Here is a 25,417-nt window from a genome sequence, read left to right on the forward strand (position 1 = left end):
TGTGTATGTGTGTAGTTGTAGATGGACAGGGAATGCAGCTGGGGGAAACCAAAAAGCTGTTACAGTTACATCGATTGAGCAAGCATCTACACAAATAAACACGTCACGCATTCATGCACATTTCCTGTCTTCAGTAGCCTCATACAGGCAAGTTACACAACAGCTGGAATAAGAAGTCAGCTGTCATAACTGATGTCTGGCAGCACCTCATCTCTCTTTGTTCTTTTTTTCACTCCTCCACTCCCGCTCCATTGTTCTTTCTCATTAATCTTCACTGCTCACTTTATTTTCCCCCTTTTATGTTCTCTTAGCAGCAATGCATCACAGCATGGAGAAAATGATTTGTACAAAACTTTCCATTATGACTCTGATCAAAGCTGGCATCCATAAAATGTAATTTCATCAAGTGCTTTTTGATCGAACATTTGAATGGCTGGAAAAAAGTGACCAAGAAGTCAATATATTTCATGATTTCTTTGCCAGAGAAAACTAAACTATTAATTTGTGTGTGTGTGTGCTCAATGAACTTTCAAAGCTCCAAGTATCTTTATTGTCCCTTATAGGGAAATTGATTTGCAGCCAGGAAATAGAAAGACACTCAAATATACTGTATACTAAATATCCCAAACACTTGACTTAATGACCTACAGAAGACTACATTTTTCTCATTAATATATATATTTTCTTCCATGAAGAAAAGCAACAGTCCTTCGTAATTAGACCTCATTGTGATAGGGGCTGAGGCTCTGCAAAGTGAAACACCCCTTGATTCGAGACGCTGTTGGTGTTCTGAAAATTGGACGTGGAGAAGCTGGAGATCTGGTTGTGATGATAAGGTGAATGGGCATGAAGCCGGGAGGTGGTAGGAAGTAGAAGAGGTTGCAGAAGTTATCTAGATATGAAGACTAGAGGTGAGAGAGATGGACGAGAGTAGCAACAAATGCACTAAAATGACAGCTGGCCATAGGAGGCAGAACATTTTAAGGCTTGACAAAGACAACTTGATTGGATGGTTGAGATTGTGGTGAGATCTTATTGGTTGCCAAACATCTGGAGTCAACTTGTTACAAGGAGTGGTGTGAAATATGGAGGAAACCAGACAGTAGTGACTGGAAGAGAAGAAGAATATAAGTCATTGAACCTATATGCTAAGCTTCATTTTAAATGAGCAAAGCAAACCCAAGACATTTTCATACCTGAAATGTGTTTGCTGATGAGTTTTTAAAGTTGTAGCATATTTTTTCGTCAGGTTTGGTTCTGCTTGCTTCTACAGGGGAAAAAAAAACACTTGAGAATATTGGTCAGATTCTCTACCTGGATTCCCTTGCCAGTGGGGTTGCATCAAGTTTAGAACTATTTCTCACCAAGAGTGAACTTCTGCAGAGTTTGTACTGCACATGCTAGCCCAAGGGGGAAAACAAAGCAGGGTTCGATTTAACTGGATAAAAAAAGCACAGGTGTGAAAACACCCTTAAAGACCCGAGAGTAACAGTTTAAACCTGGTCTGAGGAGGGTGAGCTTGGCTTTTCCTAATACAGTATGGACCTGGGATCCTCCATTAGGCAGGACCCCATTGTATGTGGTAGGTTTCAAAAGCACAGAAGTTCATCTTGACTAGTTTTGCTGCTGTTTTAATCTTCTCTATGTTTGTAATTCATCCTACTGTCACCTGGTTCACCATCGCCTCTCTCTCCACATACATTTTCCTCCAGTACTCTCTTCTGTTGAAATGATCACAGTTCAACGCTACTGTATATGTGCTAATGTTTGACTGACTGTGTAACAGAGCTGAGTGAGTGTTGAAGTTACATCATTGCTCAGTCTGTCAAGTATTGGACTTTTCCCGATGGCAATTTCTCCTTGAAAATAATCTGCAAGTTTTTTTTAGCTTCTTTCAGTGTTATAGGCTATATATACAATTGAGTAGTGATTGGTCAGATATATAAAATGAGTTTATTTACCATTATTGAGGGGAGGAACACAACATGAACCCAAATGTTAGCTATTGTAGATCTTACATACCCTGTCTGTCATCCCTCTCTCTCACTGGCTGTCTGATGTTCCAATACTCTTACATTGTGTTTTCTCTGTGATTCAAAACTTTGGTTACTTTCGAGTGATTATGCAGAGTATTTGCATGTAATTACTTTTGTTTTGAGATGAAAATACTCATTCTCTCAGGCTTACGTGAAGAAAGAGACAGAAAAGGTTCTGAGAACAATAACATGAAACAAAGTGTTTAGTTTTATTTATGCAGAACCAAACACAGGATGTCATGGCTAAACAAGCCACTTGGAAACAAAATAGCATTGTCCCTTTTGTTGTGAACTATTAAAGATATGTTTCAGACTTTTCAACGCTTTCTTAAAATATAAGCTGAGGCTTATCAATATCTTTCAAAGGTACAGTCCACTTAGGATTTCCACAAATAACTTTCACAAATATAAGTTACCTGCTGCAGTCTGGATGAGAGCTGATTGGTTCAATCAAGAGAAACTTTTTAAAGCTGAAGTAATGTAGTTATATGTTTTTTTGGCGTCAATAGGGGAAAATTACATAATCCTCTTTCTGCTTATTTTAATTCAAGTGACTGAGTAGAAACCAGATGCGTGCACCTCCCTTTGACTCTGTTTTTAGGCTTAAGAAAATCTTTTCAGAGAGAAAATATTTTATTTAAAAATCTTTTATTTAAATGTTTTGCAGTGGTTGGCTGACTATATACTGTACATTTACCATGAAAGCAGGCAATGAGTCGATCATTGGATGTTGGTAATAGTTTATCAGGCTCATTTGCTTGTGTTGAATGATGTGTTTGATTCAAAGCAATTTTGTTAATTGCTTTGTTAATTGCTTTGTGGACTTCATGGTCTCTGTTTATTCCATGGACTCCAACAAATGATAGAGGTTCCTAACATGTTGTGTTGATGTGCACTGTGCTGGCATGTGCAGGATTTTGCAAACTGCAATCACATTGCTGCTGACCGCACTGTGGCCACGGCTTATCAGGCTGAAGGGCTGAGAGTGTTCTCCTTATGCCTGTGAGCAGAGAACTGCAGGAGGGCTGCTGGGCTGAATTTTCAAACTTTTCTTTTTTTTTCCTTTTTGCATTTCTTTCTTTCCCCTGCTTTAATCAATTATTCATTGGTCACTTTTTTCTGCAGGATTTGTGTGTTTTACATGCTGAATGTTTGCCACTTTTTTTCTTTGTCATGTCTCTTAACTCATACAAAAGTGTATTAATTAGTATAAATTGGCAGGAGAGTGGAGAAAACAAACAACCACTATACATTAGCCAAGACTGTGGGAAACTGTGATTGTGAATATTTTTTAAGATTTTTAGATCTAATAATAAAAATAATTGGCACATTAATCCATAATGATAGCAATCATTGCTTGTAACGCTTTTTCATCCCTTGCCACAGGCTGCATATAAACCTGAGAGGAAATGTCATCTTGGGTAGAAAAGTTGTATGTGTTGCCAAAAAATCTAATGAAAGTGCAGCTATTTGATAAGTCACAGCCTGTACTCAACTACAGAGACAACGCATGGTTACAGACATACATGCATAAATACAGCAGAGAAGTTAATACCACAAACTACAGTGCACCCAACATTGTATTTTATTAAAGATGAACAATGAGGCTACTGAATTTCTTTTTGCAGATTGGCCAAAAAAATATGTTGCATTGTATTTCATCTATGGTCTGTCATAACCTTTGGATGGCAGTGGATATTGCACTTATTCGACCATACTGAAATTAGCCATTTATACATTGATTTTTTGTTTGTTTGTTTTTTTGTTCAAGAGGTGAAACTAAAAGGTAAAATGCAAAATTTTTTATACCATTTGTCTGTCATTAACACACAAATACGTATGCATCAATTGCATTTTGTGAAGTCCACTATTCTGTATTTATTTGTCGATAATCTTGTGATATGCCAAAGTTATTTGAGGATCTATCACTGTTGAGAACCATCCAGTTAAAAACAATTGTCAGGTTATGGGTCAGTTCTAAAATCTAATCAGTATTTTCCGCCTTTCTGCCTTTTGCCCTAAACAGGTGAACGCGTTTCTGTCCTTCGTGGTTCCCATGGTTGCCATATCTGTGCTCAACGGGATCATAGCCAATCAGCTCTTGCGGATGTTCAGAGAGGCGGAGCAGGACAACAGAGTCTGCATCATTGGGGGAAATCCCACCATGCTGAATGTCACAGTGGAGCCAAACCGGGCTCAGTCGCTTCGCCATGGAGTTCTTGTTCTCCGTAAGTGAGAACTCACACACACACACACACACAAGAAGAGAGCTGATTATTTGAATGTTCTCTTTTGAAAGGCTGTGCTTTGAAATATTTTCCAACGCAGCCCCCAACATATGTGAGTAATATACAGAGAAGGCAGGTTTAATGACTAAGTTATCATACTGTGTGTCGACTTTGTACCTTCGTGTTTCATCCACGGTTCAGTTTTACAACATCCTAATGATCCACATACAACATCCTAATGATCCTCAGAGCATCGTTTCTGACATGCAAACACAGTCTTTGTCAAGAGTGACTGCTCCTACATCAGCAGCAACAACTTTGATTTTTTTCATGGTCCAGAATATTTTCTTCCACTGTAGCAAACTTGACATGTTGATGGAAATTCAGTCTAAAAAGCTGCCTGGTTGTAGGCACCAGCACTGATGCTGTTTGTTCGTCACCACAGCACTTCAAGATAGACTATTATAGATAGGCTACTGCAATGAAAGTGAACCCCCTTAACAGATAAATCATCTTTGGACACAACGTTTGTGCACCAGTCCACTCCAGAGTGCAGTGGTCCAGTGGTTGACAACGGGTAGCTGCTTTAAAATCATTTATCTCTGTCATGGCAGCAACAGTTAGTTCTTGCATATTGAAGGCAATGTTGCTGAAGAGAAATTCATTCTGTTGCCATTTTACGCTACTGTGAGCTTTTATTCTGAAAAGTTCCATACATTCCATTGCTCGTTTAACAAACCTCTGAAATACCAGACATAAGATATGAAAAAATAACATGAGTTCAGTAAATCAGTATGACGTGTTACTGTGGGCCTCAGTGCCAAACATGAACAATCAAAGTAAATTTCAGTAAAAAAAAATTCATGAATCAGTTTCTTGATTATATTCTGCCCTTCACCCCATCTAATGGATGAGAAAACAATTGGCACAAGTCCAAATCTACTTCTCGACCCCCGCAGTCATCCATCCAGTCAAGCTCAAAGTGGGTGAAGTAGTGAAATATTGTGGCCTGCTCAGCTGCTGTGGCTGTGTCTGCATGCACCACTATGGAAACCAAACTATTCATGTTACATGTTTGCATTATCTCAACCTGAAGCCTTCCTGATTTTAAATCCCTGACACCAATGTTTTGTGTGCTCGCCAGTGAGAGTTTGTTTGATTGTGTGCCTGTTTCTGACTGTGAAGCCTTTCACATACCAGACCGTTTCACAGCAGAGTTTATCTGAGCTTTTATGAACATGTAACCTCAGACTGAGACTGCATTAGAGGTAAAATAACATTCACCTTTATTACTTCATTGGCAAGAACCAGGTAAGATGTTATCTGGTGTCTCATTTTCTGCCCCACAAAACAGGGTGGATCACCTCCTTATGAGGCCATACAAACCAAGGACAACATTAAGAACACAGTTTTTAGATGCGACAAATACTCACAGGCTATTTCATGAACTACTGCAGCGGCAAATTATTTTATTTCACCACACATGTTTGCTGTTTCAAGTCGATATTTGACCTTGAATATATTGACAAGAGCCTTTTGTCCAAACCTCAGTGCAGCAGCAGTGTGTGTCAGTAATTTTAACACTTTATGGGAATTAAGCAGCTGATTACTGGTTACATTTTATGTTAAAACCGGTTCTTCAATACTAATGATTTTTTTCTACAACTTGTATGTGAAGAGAAAAATGATGAGTACAAATTAAACTTGCAGTATTTACTCAACTGCTAATTTATAATCTTTGTAGACGTGTCTCATGTGTCTTTTTAAGTGTAACCTCAGAAACATGTGTTTCTGTATTTGTTTTTCTGATCACTTTACGTAATCAAGTAATCTCTCACATGTCTGTCCTTGGTATTTTTGGCATTTGTGGTAGGAACGGCCCCATCCCTTCACAAAGGTGTGGCTTTTTGCAACTGTTGTGGACCGCAAAGGCCAAGTCAAAATCAGGCAGTCTGGTCTATGAAGGAAAGCTGTGCCCACCCTCACAATTGCCTCCTGTTGCCTAGCAACTTTGACAAAGAGTAATTTTTTTCACAAAAACCTGATGTTTTAAGGCCCTTGGTTTAAACAGTTGTACCGCTAGCTGTTATAAAGGTCTTAAACACAATACTTATGTCTAAAAATGTAGTCCATGGGCCCCCTGGATCCACTTGTGGGAGCCTTCAAAGCCCAGGAAAACAAGGCCACATTTGAAGGAGCCTTCAAAATAGGACAGACTAGTCATGTTGCTGTGACGCAATTGGCCTTCAAATGCACACTATAATGATTCTGCTGTTGTTGTTCTGACCGACGTCATCGTATTTTAGATTGAATTTAAAGCTTGATTGGATGGAGGTGAAGTTGGTGGCCAGATGGGTCCACTTTGGTCTGTAGGAGTCCCACTTAGAGCAGTCATTGCTGAGATCTGTCCCATGCATGATGAGCGTGTTGCACTTTAGTGACAACACAATTGCTTTGATAATGTCAGGCAGCGTCAATTATAGAAAGAGCATTTTGAAGTGATTTCTGATCCTCCTCTGACTGTGACTGTCATCTTTGTCACACAGAGGCAGACTAATCTTCACTGTGAGGGGTCTCACATTCTTCATTCATCAATTATGAAAGCCGTGTGAGATATTGACCAGAGTGGAGCAGAGATTAATTTCGCCTTTTCCCGTCTCAATCATCCGCCAACTCTGTCTCCCTCTCTCTGTAACTTCATTACACCTGCTCTTTATGCCTGCATGTGTGTCATAATTCCAATTCAATGGCTCCCCATTCAGAACCCAGTTTGTCATGATTATCTTGCCTTTGTCCAGCTGTTTCATCATCTAACGATCCAACATAGACTTTTATTAATCACTCCTGTGCACTATGAAACCATAGATCTAGTCAGCATTAGGTAGCCACAGTGAGCCGTGGTTTCTAGAAATAGCCACAGACTTCAATAAAATAGCCTCCCTACACACCTAGACTGTTTTCTTTTCACAGCAAAGCACTGTGGTCATTTGGTCTCTTTAACACCAGCTGAGCGCTGCAGGGAAGTCTACTCACTGGGGAGCATGTGTTTGATTCTCACACTGTATATAAACACCCAATGACCCCTGCCTGCTGAAGATGTTTTTCTTTTATTCTTGAGTGTTTACCTATGCCCTTAACAAAGCTCAGAGTTAATTCACATGTAGGGCTGGTCCCTACATGCACAAATCAATCAGGGCTAAGGCAGAGACAGAAACAAGACCTTTGATTCCATGATTGATTACATAATGGTTGTGGCACAAACAATGCATCCCACATTCATTACTAGGTTTTTCTTTTTTTCCTTTTTTTTAAGCCAGGCTTTATGGTTAAAAGCACTTGTTCCTGCATCAGTCTGAGTCAGAGGAGCAGTACTAAGGTGACAAAATTTCAAAGGTGCCATTTCTTGCACTTTTTCAGTGTTGTATTTAAAGTTTTAATATCTATCAGTGCTTTTAAAAACCAAAAATCTCAATACAGCTGTATGTCACCTCTCTCAGGCTCTCCAATAGTGTATCCAAGTGGATTGGGCCTGGGGCATGGTAGGGTTTTGTGACATCACAAAGTTACACAAGTTATAATATGTTAATAGAGAACCCGAACCTGCTTTTTAGTTGGAAAAAAAAAGGAAAAAGGGACCTATAAGCTAAAAATGTGTGAACACAGCCACATTTCTTTTGAGACTAGTAGGGTTAATTCTCATGGCCATAATCTCAGTCCTACACCTCAACGCTGAATGACTGGAGAAATCAGGTTTCAGTTTATTATGGAATGCCAACTGTCAAATGCGTAATACCTTATATCCATAGTACTGTCAAAAGCAGAGGATAGAATAACTATCTCTGAAAAATGTGAGTCTGTACAGTGTGTGTGTGTGTGTGAGTGCATGCGTTTGCACAGTCTGTGGTGACCAGGAGACTAATTGGGACCGACTGACAGTGACAAATAGCAACAGGCAGAGAGCTGAGGACAGAGCTGCCATGATGGAATAGACTCCAGACAAATGAGAGACCTGTCTGCCTCGATGGACTACAGGGGCGTAGCACAGACACACACTCTCTCTCTCATACACATACCTCAACACATGCACACACCCATGCTATTGTCCTCCATCACTGCTTTAGTCTGTGTATTTACATGTAGTGTATGTGTATTTGCTGATGTTTGTTGATGGTTCAAGGTAACAGATGGAGAAGCAATTGCCTTTTGAGCGGCATTTCAGCGAACAGTGCACATTAGGATGTCCACCATGGAATAGAAAACAATCTGGTGACAATGTGGGCTGAGAGTGTTTCTTGGCGAGACCCAAAGTGTCTCCTGAAGAATACCTGAGCTGTACTTAACCACCTGGAGAAAATCACTACTGAGCGTCAAGAGACACGAAATGAAAATGGAAAGGTACGTTAAACCTTGACGTAATCTCTGCTGACAGACAGACAAGCAGGCACTCAAATAAGTGTCCTATCTCAAGTGTAGAGAAACTAATGATACTGCCTTCAGTCAAAGCTGACTTTGCATCTGCTAGAACAAAAAATCTTGTGCGGCCGAAAAATGCATTTTAACCTTAGACCACCATTGTAAAAACTGGTTTTGCGGTCACTTATTACTTCAAACCTTAATTACAATCAATTAACATTTACTTTGGACCCCACCAGTCTCCCTATCTGAGCCCAGTATGCTTCATATTAGGCAAAGTGTTTGTGTTTATTTTATTTGGTGAAACACTTCTGATCTGAAGCCAGAATAAGGACAAACCATGGACTCAACATTCCTTTTAGTTATTTTAGATTCTTTCTCAGGTTGAGATCATTGTCATTGCTCATGTCACTCATATCGCCATTCACTTTGAATGAATCATGTGGCAAGGTTGTATTGGATGTGCTGGGGGAGGTGTTCCAAAATTAAGATTAAATCAGTGAGAGGCTCTTGATGTCTATATCCATACTGATTCATTTTCCCCATGTGTTGTTATATTAGCCATAATGTGAATTCACTGATCCAAAGTCCAAATTCAGCTTGTTATTCCACTAGTCCTTGATTAGAAGACCTGTACAGATGTCCTCATCATCATCTGTGGTAGCAGTGATACTGGGAAGATCACAGGTGTGGAGTTGGTTATCGTGATGAACATATAAAACCTGTAATGAAGCAGAACCTCCACGGGGTTCCTGTTGATGCTGATCAGCTTGTCCCCCATTTGGCTAATGTCACATGTTGAGAAAGTTGTCACAGATAACAGAGGTTTGCCTTCATATGTTTTCACTGTGTTTCACTTTTAAATTCAAGTTGGTATAAGTGACCTAAAAAAGTAAAAAACAAAAAACACATCTAAAACTTTGGTGGTAAGGTTATGAAAAACATGAAAGATGATGATCAAAGCCAGAATCAATCGAGCATTTTATGATGCGTTATTGGGTGTATAACAGTGGACTATAGCTCTAACATGAAAGCTGCAACCCAAACCCTAAAAACATAAATCATGAGACACAAAAATACAACTCAGTCCAAAAGAAGAAAAAAAACAAACAATAAGTTATTCATTTATTTTAAGTTGGTATATAGAGTGAATGAATAGTGTATGCATTCATTTGTTTAGGCTAAAGGCAAAAGGGAGTCTGAGGACAATCTCGAAAGATGGTTTAAGCCAAAGTCAACATGTTTTATTTTACATTTTCCACCATAAATATGGTATAGTGGATTAAGTCCTGACAGGCTTCAATCTCAGGGACAGGGCATTTCACTTTAGGTGAAGACAGCGTTACACTGAAGGGTTGGTTTGTTATGGTTGAATGCTCGAAGAGCTCAACCATGGAATAAGACCTTGAACTCATGGCTCAGATCCAATCCTCAATACAGTATATAGCTTTTCAATATAAAAAGGTGAAGAACTATTTGTAAAGCTTTAGAAATAACTTTGTGTAGCAAGTTGTATTTATATCTTACATAGAGAATCCATCTCTCATGGAAAAAATGCCCAATTCAAAGCCAAAGTTTTAATTTATTGTACAAAATCTAACATTATTTTAGACAGTAATGATCCTTCAAAGATGAATGATGACTTGTTTGTTTCATATTAATTTTCTTACAAATATTGCAAATTCATGCTCAAAATGAATCGATCATTTCAACATTTTTTTTAGGTGGTTGCAGTTGCAATTTGTATATCCATTTAGTTGTATACATCAATTAAGTATGCTTACCAGACTTTGATGAATATACAGAGAACTACAGTTTACTTGTTCTAATTGCCCAGAGGCATGATGGGAGTAAGACCGTAAGACACAAATGCAGCCAAATGTGATATTTTATGTAGGTCTGTAGGACTGTACCTGAAGATTTTCTTTTTAATTGCTCCTGTTTTGCAGTAGTTCTGTCTGTCCCCGCATCACCACGGCAGCGATGAATGGGAGCGGACTGATCTTACGCTGTTTAGGCTATTTACATCCCACAAAACCACAATTTTTTCCACAGACAACGTCAGATGGCTTCAAACATACACCGAGGGGTTTGTTTACTTCAAGGAAGCTGACATGTTTGTTAACAGAGCTGTAATACAAAGTTTCACGCAATCTTGTGCGGGAGTCAAGTTGACGTGATCAGTATGTTTACAGTCAGAATAAACAATTGCCAGAATTACTCTTACTGCTATGAAAACGTTGTGCCTCCAAGTTGATATTCCTATGTTGATAAAACAAATGGGAGCTTCAGATGAACTGTAAACATACCGAAATGGTCAACTCGACTCTCGCACTAGAGCTCCCGAGATCGAGAAGTAAACAAACCCCTCGGTGTATGTTTGAAGCCATCTGACATCCGCTCCCATTATACACTGCTGTGGTGATGCAGGGACAGACAGAACTAGTGAAGAACAGGAGCAATTAAAAAGAAAATCTTTAGATTAATTCTTTTAGACCTAAAATTTTAGGAAACTGGAGCCCTAGGTTGAATTGGCCCAGAATTGGTCCTTTAAGGTGAAGGGCTTGGAGTATTTCCTGGACGAACTGTATCGCTTCAGCGGTGCTGCACTGCCTGTAGGGAGGTACCTACACCTCACACATTTGTGAGTAACATGAGCTGTTCCCATCCCAAATTAAATTAGTCTTTATCTGGTCTGCATTCACACTATCTGATTAGATGTATCATACTCTATATATAACACTATTATCTACTTTAACTAAACAACAGTATAGATCAATGGAATTTACTATGTCTGCCAATATTCAATACATATATTGTATATCAGACAAGGAAGAGGTTGTTTTTTTATTGTCTGATATTTAACAGTAATAATATTTGGTATCTTTGATTCAATGTAAATGCACTGTTGTAGGCAGTTGGCTAAGAAAAATGTTGAGAATACATGTGTATGTACAGTAGAGATGGTAGGATTAATCTAAGAATGCAAAACTTCGCTAACACTTTCTCCAAGACCCCCCCTGTCTTCTGCAGCTGGGTTCATCAAGATTTGCCTTTAGTTTTAGCCCTTGATTTAAATTTTATATAAGGTACCCCATGGTTTTATTGATGTCATTATGTCTTTTGGATATTTGCTTCTAGGCACTTTCAAGGCCATGGCCAGGAAAGGGCCAATTTATTTTAAACCTCTGTCGTCATTAAATTTGACGTTATGGCAGTGGAGATGAATTGTGAAGTCTGACTGATAGCTGACGCAGCAAGAAGTCTTCCTCTCAAGTCTTATAATGGTTTTTCTGACACAGCAGGTAACCAAGATTTACCTTTGCAGTGACTGCTGTTTGGTTCAAAGGCACAATCCAAGACAGAGAGTGCACAAGGGATTTGACTCATATATCCATATATTTAGCTACATACTTTGAGAATACATGCTATTTTTAAGTGAGTATTACTCAGCCTTTCACCTTAGGGAAATGCCATTTTGGGCACTTTGCCAAAGAACACTTTGTTTGCACACACAATGACAGTTCTGCAGATTTTATAGCTGAGATATTCACAGCTGTGACAGGGTGGCTGTAAATTCACACTAGTTTCAAGATGTTTAACGTCCCATATATTGTAAAAATGTCTTCTTCAATCATAAAGCAGATGTAGGTTCTACAAAGGTAATGGGATTTAACGATACATGTACATGAGACATGTCATTTGGTGCAGGTTAAGTGTGGTTCACATTTTTGTCCAAGTGAATGTAATGTAGCTATGCACATTGCATGCTTTCTGTTTTGTGGTCTGCTGGTCAGCTTTCTGACACAATATTATAGAGAATAAGGTTTTACACCCACAGTGAGTCTGCATATCCTCCCTGCTGGGAGAACTGAAAGAATGATAGTTCATTCTTTGGTGCTGGCTTCTGTGAAGTAGTCACAAGTAGGCAGACCATTAAAAAGAGTAGATTCTGCTCAAAACACTCCAGGTTAAAAGACCCGACAAGGTGCACCAACAGGAGCTGCAGAGTATAATTTTCTTGTGATATGGGCCGCCAGATAAAAAATGCTTTAGACGCCCACTGCAACAATCCAATATGCATTTAGATGTTTACTTCATGTAGAATATTTCCAATGGTTTATCTTCCTATGAAAAACAGTTATTTCCTTTGGCACTACATTCATTCATTCACTAGTCCATTACATCACACAGAATCCACAGGTCAGCTGAAAGCGGCACCTTTAAAACCAACCAAATAATGCAATATCTCAAGTGCGGAATTGAAGAATAGCCACCAGTCTGAAAAACATGGCACTGTTTTGTTCCCATTCTTCCAATTAGTCATAGAACATGGAGTAGCTACATTGAACATAGCAACAAGTGCAGTTATGATGAAATTGTATTGACAGTACTTTATTGAGAGGGAACAAAAGGGACGGAGCTCAGGTTGAAAGGACCACAAGAGACTCTGCAGGACGTCTATAGATTCAAATACATGATGGGTAGATGAAAGAGAAGACGAGGGCGGAGAGGAGAGGAGAAGGCCTGAAGAAATCACACAAAAACACATTTGTTTGAATGAACCACTGATTTGATTTATTTTTAGCTCTTTCAAAACATTGGTCACGTCTGTCTAATCCATGTTGTGTACTAGGATTTTGTGTTACGGTAGGTTGTTTTTATTTTTTAAAAGAGTGCTGTCATGCAGGGCAGGCAGCCATTGATGCTAAATTTAAACAGATATTCAGATATGAACAGATTGTATCTCAACTTCTTTGGATACAATTTGTCATGCCGCTTCCTCCCAGAGTATCAGTCAAACCGAAACACATCAAACACACACACTGCTATAACTAGCTGTGTTCACCCTCTGCACCAATAGAAGGAGCACAAATATAGCAAATGTCTCCCATAATCATCAGTTTCAGGCTTTTCAAAGGTGACCCACGTAGCTATTAGTCGAGACAGCACGATTTAGATTTATAGGGTGCTTAGAGATGTGAATGGCTTTGAGTTCAATATTCAGATGTTCAGACAGATTTTATTCCCAATAACTCTTCATTATTTCACCACATTTGTTCGTAAGAGATGTGCAACCACATGTGTTGTTTTTTATTTTACCTCATGATTCAATATCGAAGCCTGGCTCCTCTGACAATAGACAGAAATTACAGCTTTTCAGATGTTGCCTTTTTTTCATAGATTTTTTTCTCATCTAAATCTTCTCCAATTATATACACAACCTATTCTTTTTTGTAATACGACTATTAAAGCCCATTTCATTACAGCTCTTAAACTGTGCAATATGGCCTAATGGCCTTATCTGACTTTTATCCTCTTTTGAAATATTCTTTTCCATCTTCACCAGACTGCTAACACTTCCACTGCTTTCATTTAGCGCAACGGCATCTTTACACACATTGGTTATACTGCTTAAGGTGCGTTCACACCAAACTTTTTATTTTTGTCGCTCGTGTTGCTCCAAAAAAATCGCTCTGTCACTCAGCTGCAGTCGCACGTCAGTTTGGAACGATACAACAGATCGCTCTGATGACGTCATTCAAGCGATTCCAGTTAATTTCACCTCGCTCTGAGTCGCTCTTTTCTTCCCATTTGTATTGGTCCAGCACAGCTGACATTGCCCCTGCTGCCGCTTTTTACCTGTTGTGGAAGTCCCACAAGCGCCGTACAACGTCAAGCTGGCTTTACTCTGCCGGAATGGCGGAGTTGTATTACGTTTCCATGATTTCAGTAGTTGTCATAGTTACGCATAGATTACGCTGAGCGACAAGCGACTGACGGCCAGAGAGTTGGGATTTCTCAACTCGAGCGTCAGAGCGAAAAATCGCTCCGTCGCTCAGAGCCCCAGCGATTTTTCGCCTGAGCGATTAAACGCTCAGTCGCTCGTTTGCATTGACTTAATATGTAAACTCATCACCAGCGACAAAAATAAAAGGTCCGGTGTAAACGCACCTTTATCTATGTAGTGTCGCTGTGGTGGTGGGCTGAAGCCAATCCCAGCTCACACTGGGCAAGGCAAACAAACAACCTCACACATTCATATTCATACGTGTTCAGAGCTGCCATCAATGTGCTTGTATGTGTTGTGTTTGGACACTGGGAGTAACTTGGAGAACTCTAAACAGAAAGTTCCCGGACCCAGAATCTGAACCCAGAATGCCTCTTGCTGTGAGGCCACAGTACTAACCACTGTACTCGAGGGTATTGTTGTAGGCTATATATTGTTGGGTATTGTGAAACACAAATTGAGCTTTATTGGTTGATCTTTCACATGACATTGCATCACAGTTTGATGTGTCAAAGCAAAATAATGAACACATTTCATTAATAATAATTCAGTCCCAACCATAAACTGTATGATAAATGTAATCTCTGATGTTCATCATATGTTTCTGAAGATGAGCGTTGACGTGAGCTGCTCCACCATCGTCACACCTAAATCCAAATCAATTCAAAAATGGTCAGAGAGGTGCATGCTGGTCTAATAACAATGACAAGCAAGGACTGCCAAAATTTGAATCCATTCAGTTTTTCATTTGTTTACTTTTGGAAGGCAAACTGTTAGAGCATATTATTTGTCTAATATTGGCATCATACCATGAACACAGAAGAGGTCACATTCACTGACTCAGATTGGCTGAGGTGACACAGAGCAGGCAGCTAGCAGACTGTGCCGGCCCCTACCTGTCACTCAAGGCAGCCTTGACCTTAAACGGGCGAGTTACATTGGAATTCACATCCAGGCGGTTCGTAACTTAGCTCGAAGTTGGACATTGGCCATTTGAGGAACTGCAAATTTTGGCAATTTACGTAATGTTTGTTTTGATTTTCGACCTGAGGGATTGCTGTTGTCCCAAAGAGTGTCCCAGTGAGTCATGATAGGGGTCTCATACAGCTGGGACTCTGATTTGCATTTTAATTCAAATTTGATTGCATTGAAATACCAGAAAATCATTTCCCTGTTGATGGGCTGAGATACTTTATTGTCACTGGGTTGTATAGCATGATTGGGCAGTGGCACATCACTCACTACTCCTTTCAATTAACACACTTTGAAGCTGTTATTCCACTGTCCTACATTTATATTTCCCATATAATGAGGTCCAAAAGTCTGTGTGTATTTGCTCTTTATTGTATCTTAGTTTATATTTGGCTTCTCCAGTTACTAATTCTATCTCTCTGTCCCTTGTGTCCAGGAGCTGTGGTGATAGCCTTTGTGGTCTGCTGGCTGCCCTATCACGCTCGCCGCCTCATGTTCTGCTACATCTCTGACTGGTCTGAGTGAGTAATGATTCTTCTCAGCCTCTAATGGGAACCTCTCAGGGGAACCTTTGTCACCGAGATCTGCACACCAACGTTGTATACATATAGCTACATATATAAACAACACACATAGGCCATCAGATGTATGATCATATACACATAAATGCACCAACCAAAGTGCACACAAATATTGGCAATGGCTGCCCTTTACTGGGTCATCAGTTAAGTGTGGCTGACAAAGAGGAGTGGGACAGATACATCTTCCTGATTAGATTGCCTTCATTTAACATTCTCATCTTCTCTCTCCCCCTCTCTATGTTCCCTCTCTCTTTATTAACAATTAGCCCATCTAAACTATATATTATTTCCCTTATTAGATCAAACACAGTTTCAGTAAATGAATTAATTTAAATGCCGGGAAAGCATCTTTCTTGATATGAAAGGAACAGACATTCATACATCCTCAGCAATCACATGGTTACTGTAAACATACTGCCTGTTCAGTGAATCAGAAAGACAAGGACTGGGTTTTGACAGTCTGTTCATTTGTCATCAGCACATCTGTACACACATAAAAAAGAACTAATGCTAACTAGCTCCCCTAACTCCCCCAAACTAACAGGATAGCAGGAATCAGTGCTAACATGAGCAACTATGTTAACTATTAACTTAGCCTAGCTTGCTAAATTCCACTTTCCAAATACAAACATAACACCATCATCATGGCACTCAGAAAATATTAAAGAGTGTCATCATCTTAAATCATTCACACTTTGTCAGCACATTTTCTAGCAACACAATCTTTAATGCAACAGGCACAGCTGACATCATCAGTGCACTTGTTTTCTGCAGGTTTGCCAGCTTATGTGTTCTACAGCAGAGGGTTAATAGTGAAGAATATGAATAAGATTTAATTAATGTAAGTACATAACACCACTGATACCTAAAATTTACAAATTCAATAACATAGAAATAGAAAACCAGGATTTGTGCTACATTTTTACCTTAAAGGGACAACGAGGAGTTGCTCCATCGGCAGAACGAAAAATTCTGCGACAATAAAAAAGTCTCATATTAATGTGGATGAATCTACGCTACCCACACTTGTTAATGGGTCCATTTTCGATAAATATATCGTTTTGTCTCTATCGTTATTTTGTTATTATTAGTGGTGGCGAGTCATGAGAATAACGCCGCCGAATCGCCGTTTATGGTCGGAACTACAACAGTATCTGATCGTCTTCGAACCTCTGACTTTAATTCTTGATGAATGAAAACATGAGTCTGTTTTGCGCCAGTCAAAGAAATTCACGGTGCGCGCGGAGGCTCATAAATGTAGTGTGAAAACGCTTTGCTTTTCCAAAACTCCTCGTTGTCCCTTTAATTAAACAGCTTTGTAGTAATTGTGATGGTTTAAATGGCTTAACTTGTTATGAGGGAGAATGAAGGCTCTCTGCCTTCCAAGTTTGTGTCACTGTGTCTCTTGTCTCCGCACACCATGACACAAACACACCCTGTAATACGTAATCTCTTGTTTATCACCATAAAACTACACAAATATTCACGTTGTAACATTGTATATGCAGTCATCTACAGCTCTATTGATTGCTTTCTCATGGCTTCATTGTAAACAAATGCACATGGCCAGGAGGAGGGTTAGCAAAGCAGCGGAAAAGCGATCAGACTTACATAGTTTTTTTTTATATTTTACAGCTACACAGACCCTGATTTTGTGTGTGTGGCATTATCACAATTTCTTTCTGTAGGCCCAGTGGTAACAAGTGGTCAAGGCCAGCAGGAGAAACACTGATGCACACATGCAGGGGTCAACACAATAAACCAAACAGTCAATATTTAGTTCTTCAGTGACTCCCCAGATGTCAGTCAACTGCTACAAGCCCTCTGGTTTCTGTTACAAATATGAAATCATTCTCTTCTAAAATAAATGTGGAATAGTAACTGTCATTACAGTTTATGTTTAATTGAGGAGAATTCAAATATGAGGTCAACTTTAACCTGTGCTTGAGGCAGACAACAAAGCTAATCAGAGAAAAATGAGAAAAATGTAATAAGTAAAATGATGAAAGCTGCTTGTTATTTTGCTCTTTAGACATGCATGAATGAACAGAAGTGACAGAGAGGCTGTAATTATGTTTGTGTCTCGGATATGGTCATGTTTCAAGGGTTTCCTCTGTTCCTCTGCACCACTGCCCGACGAGGCGTTGGAAACACGGTGCTTATCTGCTGAAACTGTAAATTAAAGTTCCACTTAAAGCTGTTTGTGCATTTGCGCTTGCAGTTTTTACATTTTGGCAAGGACAGATTTGTAATTTATTTGTCTTTGAATTTAACCGAGACACTTTTCTTCTCACATCTTTTGAGCTAGACAGACTCTGATTAACCTGGGAGGAAAAAGAAACAAAATTACTCAAATTAACTACGATTAAGTGCATTATTCATTCACAAGAATTCTTCATATCACATCATTAAGCAACTGGTTGCCACCCAACACTGGTTGTGAAAATGTGAAGATAAGTAGATTATGCAAATCCAGCACTGGCATGTTGGTTTGTTTCTTGCATCATAAGAGAAAAGCACAGTTATTATTCTCTCAGTGGGTTTTTTGTTAGAGGCAGCCAAGAAACCACAGGATACAGCAGCAGATAGACAGACAGCATGAGTCAACTCGGCAATAATACGGGACAGTCATCTTCATTTTTTGTAAGAGGTTCTCATGTTGTGTTCTGCATGGTAAAAGGCTGCACTAAAGTAAGGTCACTCAGTCAAAGTCAGCTGGAAAAATATCCAGAAAATTAGATTTTTTTTTAGCCTTTTGAGATTTCCTTAGCTATCATTTTTGTAAGACATTTATGGAGACAGAAGACAGAGGCAGTGAAGGAGCAGTGCACCTGGTTAGCCTGTATCCTTTTTGATGCAAATTTCAAACAATCACAATTACTTTCTGATACAGAGACACTGTAGTGTCCAGTCTGCTCAGACGGTTTACTATAACCTTTTGTAATATAAACACAACAAGGGTGAAATACTGGCTAAGGCTGGTAAACTTACAAACAGATCCATCTCTGTTGCCTATTATTAGGTGTTTCAAATAATCAAATGTACCATATAATATAACATAACTTCCATTACTGACATTAGATGTAACTAAACCTACATTAATAGTAATTAGCTATTAATACACACTGGCTTACTTTAAATCACTATTATCATGTTCAAAACTGGTCACACCAGTCTCCAGATATCAAACATCAACCTTGCTGCTGTTATTTACTGTAAGGTGATAATCATACTTTAGCTGCATGAGCACTGTTGATGCACTGTGGCTACTCTAGCTGCTGAAAACACCTGCCCCGGTGTGACAGATGTGCCAGGGATGGACAAATTGGTGTTGCGCCAAGTTCACCAGCCAAGGGGTTCTTAAAAAGTGCTCCTTCTAGTTTAATTAATACTGATTAGGAAATGCATGACTTTTCTTTTGATGTTGATGGGAAGGACTGCTAAAATGTCCCAAAACTCGGCAGGGTAACTGACAGTGCTATAGAAGAGGGTAGCTTGTTTATTCTATGTGTGCAGGCTCTACAGGTAACGCACACCTTTGAAGTCCATCTCATTAAAGAAAAAGACCCAGCTCCATGTTCAGTACACTTTCTGACAGATTACAGTCTTCGGTTGTAGATGATCTATCTTTTATTGATTGATTTACTCATTGTAATTAATTGAGAATTGATTATTCACTTCAGTCCCTGCTGGACACAAACTGGCCCTGTCATTCAAAGTGTGTATTTGACCCTTGACAATAAGTGTAAGTATAAGAGACAATAACAAAAATGGGAGTCTGGTGAAATGTCCAAATCAAAAAAAAAAAAAAACACTACATAGAACTACATGTTGCAGAATCAGTCCAACCACTGAAAAACATGTCCTTGTCTTTTCAAGCAGCAGTGGTCTCCAGTAAACTGGGAAGAACTGACTGATTTCCATGAAGCACAGAGTCACCACATTTGAAAATTATACACCTGTAGACCACAGCTTGTCCAACGTGTGTGTAATTATAGTTAAAAACGTTTGCTGCTTGAGGGATTTCAACAAAAGACAAAAATTCTACCTAAGCAAAGACTTGGTTCGTGTGTCATCCTCCATTACGCAAACCCCACCCCACAGAATTACCTGAGTATATATAATCAAAAGGTCATGTTCAATACTATCCCTGTGTCCCTTTTAATCCTACCCTCATTCATCTTTAAGTGTGTCCCTGCATGCAGGCAGACACACACATTATTGACTTTCCGTACACTTCACTGACGCTTGTCTGTTGGGAAAGGAGAATCGATCAATACAGCAGATCCAGTCCCTGACAAGATGCTTAGGAGTATCTCCACTATGTGTTAGGACATATTGATGTTATGACTTTTAACTCCTTACTTTACCATTGTTGTGTCTGTTGTGCGCATTTGTAATTGTCTTATCTCATCCCCTTTTCTCTCTAGTATCTATTCATAACTGCATTCATTCAAGAAAAAAATACTGTTCCCATGAGAGATATCTTGGTGGTTGGATTATCCAAGAGATGGAAATATGACCACTGAGAGCACATAATCTATGTTCCATCGGAATCCTGGAATATAGCATCACTCTGGGAAAGGATATTCCTAATCTTAGCGATACTGCACAGGTGGAAGAAGGCATAGTCACATGTTGGAGCCAAAGGAAAGGTCCTAGTCAAAAATGACTCCAAGGTTCCTCGCAGTTGTACTCGAGGTCAGGGTGATGCCATCTAGAATAGCGATCTGATTAGAGTCCCTGAGGTGGTTAGGTCCAAACACGATGACCTCAGTTTTATCTGAATTCAGTAGCAAGTTAGAAGACATCCAGAATTTAATGTCTTTTAGGCAGTCTTGCAGATTGATGAGGCGGCTTCTGTCATCTGGCTCCATGGGCAAGTAGAGTTGCGTATCATCCGTGTAACAGTGAAAATTGATTGAGTGCTTCCGGATTATGTCACCTAATAGGAGCATGTAAAGAATGAAGAGAATTGGCCCTAAAACTGAACCCTGTGGTACACCATATGTAGCCTAACTCTGAATGGTCGTTATTAACATTAACAAATTGAAACCTGTCAGATAAGTATGACTTAAACCATTTTAGGGCAGGACCAATTCTGGCACAAAAAGAAAATGTAATGGTTACACAGATGGACTGTGCCTAGATGGGTATTTAGACTCCAGGACCAAACCATATGTTGGGTCATAAGTTCCATCTTGCAAGATTGGTCAGCTGAGCTTCTAATTTAAAAATATTTTTTTTCCAATCTCAAGTAGCTAGTATCAAACCAGTTTGGTCGGTCCATGAAAGTATCAGGGTTTGATACCTAGTCCTACATTCTATATTTAGGAGCATGGCACTGAAGTCAATAGCACGACTCCTAACAATTCTCAAATGTCAGTTAACTGTTGCCATGGGATACATCCTCTCACAGGCTCATGATGCTGTCTCCACAATATGATCCCAAAACAGTTCTGTTATGGAGGATTCAAATTTCATTTTGATTATAAGCATGCTAGAAGACTTTTCCTACTTCAGCATCCCCATGAAGCTTAGGTTTGTTCTAATATTTTGCTGTTATTTCCCTCCTTTCCTCATCCTTGTCTCCCACTTGTTTCTTTCCTAATTCTCTCAGTACTTTTCAAATCATCTCTCTTGATTCTAGGTAGGCTAATCTTTACATCCGTGATGTCCCTCCCTCCTCCTGCTGTGTACCTAAATCTCCTTCTTCCATCTATGCGACTGCAGTCAGAAACGTAGACAGATCAGTCAGTTAAAAGCATAGGTTCATACCTCATTCATGTTTTGTAGAGCGTAAACTAATTATTTTATGATTACGTAAAAAATAATATGTAGTAACCTCTGAGACAAAGTATTTCATATTTTCATAGTTAGATTGCAAATAAATGAATTGTGCTCATTTTACAGAGGCTTGAAGCACAGTTGCAATGGTGCCATTTATGTTTGTCCATGCAACGAAAAGTATGTACCATGTGCAGACAGCTGAAGATTAGATCTGCACTACAAAGACTTCAAAAGCTTATCTCGTTCTTCATGTGTCTAAAAATTCCAGCATAGAAAATGTTTTTTCCCCCCTCTATTTCTTCATCCAGTCCTCTTGCTGTAGCTTTAACGGCATTAGTAAAGGCAGAGGCTGGCAGAGACCTACAGTACAAACTTAGAGATACTTCTTTAGTGGTTGATCCCCTGATGGTGTTGGGGGCATCTATGTAGTGGACCAATGAGGCTTCAAATGAGCAGTGACATCTAAAGAGAAGATTATTGGGTTAGTGTAATACATGCTCACTCGCCATTAGTAAGCACCAGGCATCACTCAGTCTGGTTGGCTGAATAAATCTTCTTATCCTGTCAATTCTCAGCAAACACAAAAACTAATGTATCTGCCCAGTGGAATAAACCAAGAAACGGTTTCCTCTCTCTATTTAAGGTTCATTCTTTGTAGTTAAACAAGGAGAAAACTACCCTTAGCCTTTCTGTGACTCTTAGTGTGGTTTTTAATTCCTTACTACTTACTACTTACTTCATCTGTAGCCCAGATTGCATCAGCTGTAGTTGTGAGTGTTTTAATCACTGCTGACCTACTGACAAGTCTTTAAAATACTTAGTTGTAGAAGAAGTTGTAGAGTTACAGTAACATGATATGAATCTGAAGGCCCAAAATCAAAAAACCCTTGAGGCTTACTTGAGACTTGCACATGTGTGACTCTGCTAATTGCTGCAGAGCTGGGAACATAAGTGTTAAAAGCTGACTCCAGTTGATTCAAGAGACCTGCATAATTCATCTGGCCCATCGGGCGGCTGTGGCTCAGGTGGTAGAGCGGGTCGTTCACTAAATTAAAGGTCAGCTGGTTGGATTGGCTAGCTAACCACTGACTGCACTAGATAGCAAGAAGTGGCCGCCACAGTGACTTAGCTCAGTAGTTCGCTACCTGACAGAAAGTACTGTAGCCTACGCATGGTGGCTTGGTCATTAAGAAGATGGTTTATTAGTTTGTTTAAGAGATTTGTGTCATTGATTCACAGCTCCTAAATGTCTGCAAATAGGCTATCTATTAGTTTAGTTTAGTTTAGTTTATTAGTTTAATAAGGGACAATGTGCAATTACATTAATCATTTAAAGGAAAAAAATGAAAAGATGGTTGCACCAGATTTAGCTCCCAGCTAATTTCCATCTGTAATTAATTACACGATGAATGTTGCAACACAATAAACACTCTATGAAATATTTTAATGTTTGGTCTACAGCTCTTTGATTGGGCTACTCCAGTAAATTTACTACGCTGGATCCAATAATTTGGCATTTTGGTTTTCTAATTCCTTTTTTCATGATTTATGATTGACAAATATTTTATACATTGTTGCATTTATATAGGCTTCAGGACAAATCAGTCCTTTGGCCTTATACAAGAATATGATTTATATTTAACACATATGTACATTTCCACACATAATAAATCCCTCTGTCTTCTGTATTCTCACAGTGACTTGTATGACTTCTACCACTATTTCTACATGCTGACCAACATCCTGTTCTACGTCAGCTCGGCCATCAATCCAATCCTCTACAATCTGGTGTCAGCCACCTACCGCCAGATCTTCTTCTCCACACTGCGCTACTTCTGCATGCCGTGCCGACGCACGCCCAGGAGGCACCCCCACCCCCTCACTCGTCACTCCATAAGTATCTCCAGCAACCACACCCTGTCCACCAACATCATCAAAGAGACGGCTTACTGATCGGACTGCAGTACACCTTCTCATACTAAAAACCCATCCATGGATACTGGTCTGACTTCATATGGGAAATTCTGGTACTGGGTTGGAGAGGCTAATGATCCACCACTTGGACACAGCATCATTGTCATGTACAGTCAGGTTGGCTGTCCCAACGAATATATATCCCAATTTTTCACACATGGTTTTCTGGTTTTCGATACAATTCCAAAGTTGGTGATATACTGTAGATGTTGCATCAATCAATGTGTTGTTGTCAAGAGGCTTATGCTCCTCCATTCATATGGTACCTGGCAACATTCATTACATCCCTGGTGTTGAAAGGTGCATTTGGTAGATGTGTTAAGTGTCGGAATAATTTTTCCCCATCCTGATAGGGTGTGCAGAAGTGTATACGTGTCAGTGCAGCACACGTATTCAGTCCCAGTTTAGGGGTTTGAAATATCACCCTTGTCAGGTGTCCAGTCGGAGACCACTGTGATTTGATTTCAGATGCAGATTTTATGGAGTTATTGTGTCTGTTATTGTTACAGTTATTGTACAGAATCTTTATTTAGCATAACATAAGATTGTGAAATGAAAATGGAAGAAAAACAAAAATAAAATGACAAAAAGGAAGAAAAAAATAAATGAACATGTAAATGTTTTATACAGTATATTTCTATGTACATGTTTGTATTGGACGAATCACCTACACATGCTCGGTGCTATACAGTAAATGACTCTGCTGTTTCAGTGTTTTGAAGCATTAATTTCTGAAGAAAAAAAAAGAAAAAAAGCTTGGCCTCTGGCAATACTTTCACCTCTACAAATTCTCATCTAAGCGTCCTTTGTGCTATTTTGGATGAGCATCTGTGGATAATCCTTCCCTTGATGTTAGAAAAAAAGGATCCAAAGAATGGGTATTTCTCTTTCTTGGATCTCAGTTGCACTGAGTTGCGCTGTGTAGGAAGAATATCTTGCATCATTGCCACTTGCCTCTCTTGCTTTTTTTCACAGCTGCTTTTTGACAAAACATTAGTGGGTGTGTCCAAATAATGTAGTATATGAATGTATGAGGACATCCTTTTTTGCAAAGTGAGGTGGTCATTGTCAAACTGTTTGGTGCAGGATGGCATTATGTTTACCTCTGTAACAGTCTGCATTCATAAACGCCTTAAAAAAAAGTAGCTATTATTGATTATTTGCGGTGTTTGTACATAATCGCTGTGGCCAAGCGGAGCAAATAACAAATTGTAGAAATGCATTAATGTACTTACGCAAGTATGCTTACATGGAACATAATGTTTAGCCTGTGGGGGCAGAGGAAGGAGCACTTAAACAGATGCAGCTCCCCCGCTCTAATGCTTTCCCACCAGCAGCAGCTTGAGAAATCAGAGATCTGCGGTCTCCAACTTTTCCATTAGGAGGAGGACAAGGATGCGAAACAAATCTTCCCCTAGCTAAAGCACACAAAGATTGCTGTGGAGGATTAGAGAAATGCAATTTCTATCATACGGTGCATCCATGTGCCAACTATCGCATTTGAAAGGCCATTTTCACCTGGTGCATTTCCTATTACCCTTTGGTAACTTAGTATTAGCCTGGTAACCCTCAGAATTAAAGTACATCAAATTCATGCATCATGATTTATGTCCAGTGCCAGTGTTCATTGTC

At 39.4% G+C, this 25,417-nt stretch overlaps 2 protein-coding genes across 2 annotated transcripts in view; both read left to right on the top strand.

Moving 5' to 3' along the window:
- Positions 1-7,890, top strand: part of slco4a1 (solute carrier organic anion transporter family, member 4A1) — a 109,327-nt gene extending 101,437 nt beyond the window's left edge. Inside the window, exon 13 of the transcript XR_015036139.1 lies at positions 7,876-7,890. The gene's annotated coding sequence lies outside the window, so the exon portion shown is untranslated. The remainder of the gene's footprint in view (positions 1-7,875) is intronic.
- The window catches only part of ntsr1 (neurotensin receptor 1 (high affinity)), a 48,762-nt gene extending 24,694 nt beyond the window's left edge, over positions 1-24,068 (top strand). Inside the window, exons 2-4 of the mRNA XM_085781074.1 lie at positions 4,063-4,264; positions 15,877-15,961; positions 23,509-24,068. Coding sequence (XP_085637200.1) covers positions 4,063-4,264; positions 15,877-15,961; positions 23,509-23,764 — 543 coding nt within the window. The 3' untranslated portion in view covers positions 23,765-24,068. The remainder of the gene's footprint in view (positions 1-4,062; positions 4,265-15,876; positions 15,962-23,508) is intronic.
- The last annotated feature ends 1,349 nt before the right edge of the window (positions 24,069-25,417 follow it).

This window comes from Trachurus japonicus, chromosome 7, assembly GCF_045865225.1.
Source record: "Trachurus japonicus isolate A0001 chromosome 7, Traja_1.0".
NCBI lineage: Eukaryota > Metazoa > Chordata > Actinopteri > Carangiformes > Carangidae > Trachurus > Trachurus japonicus.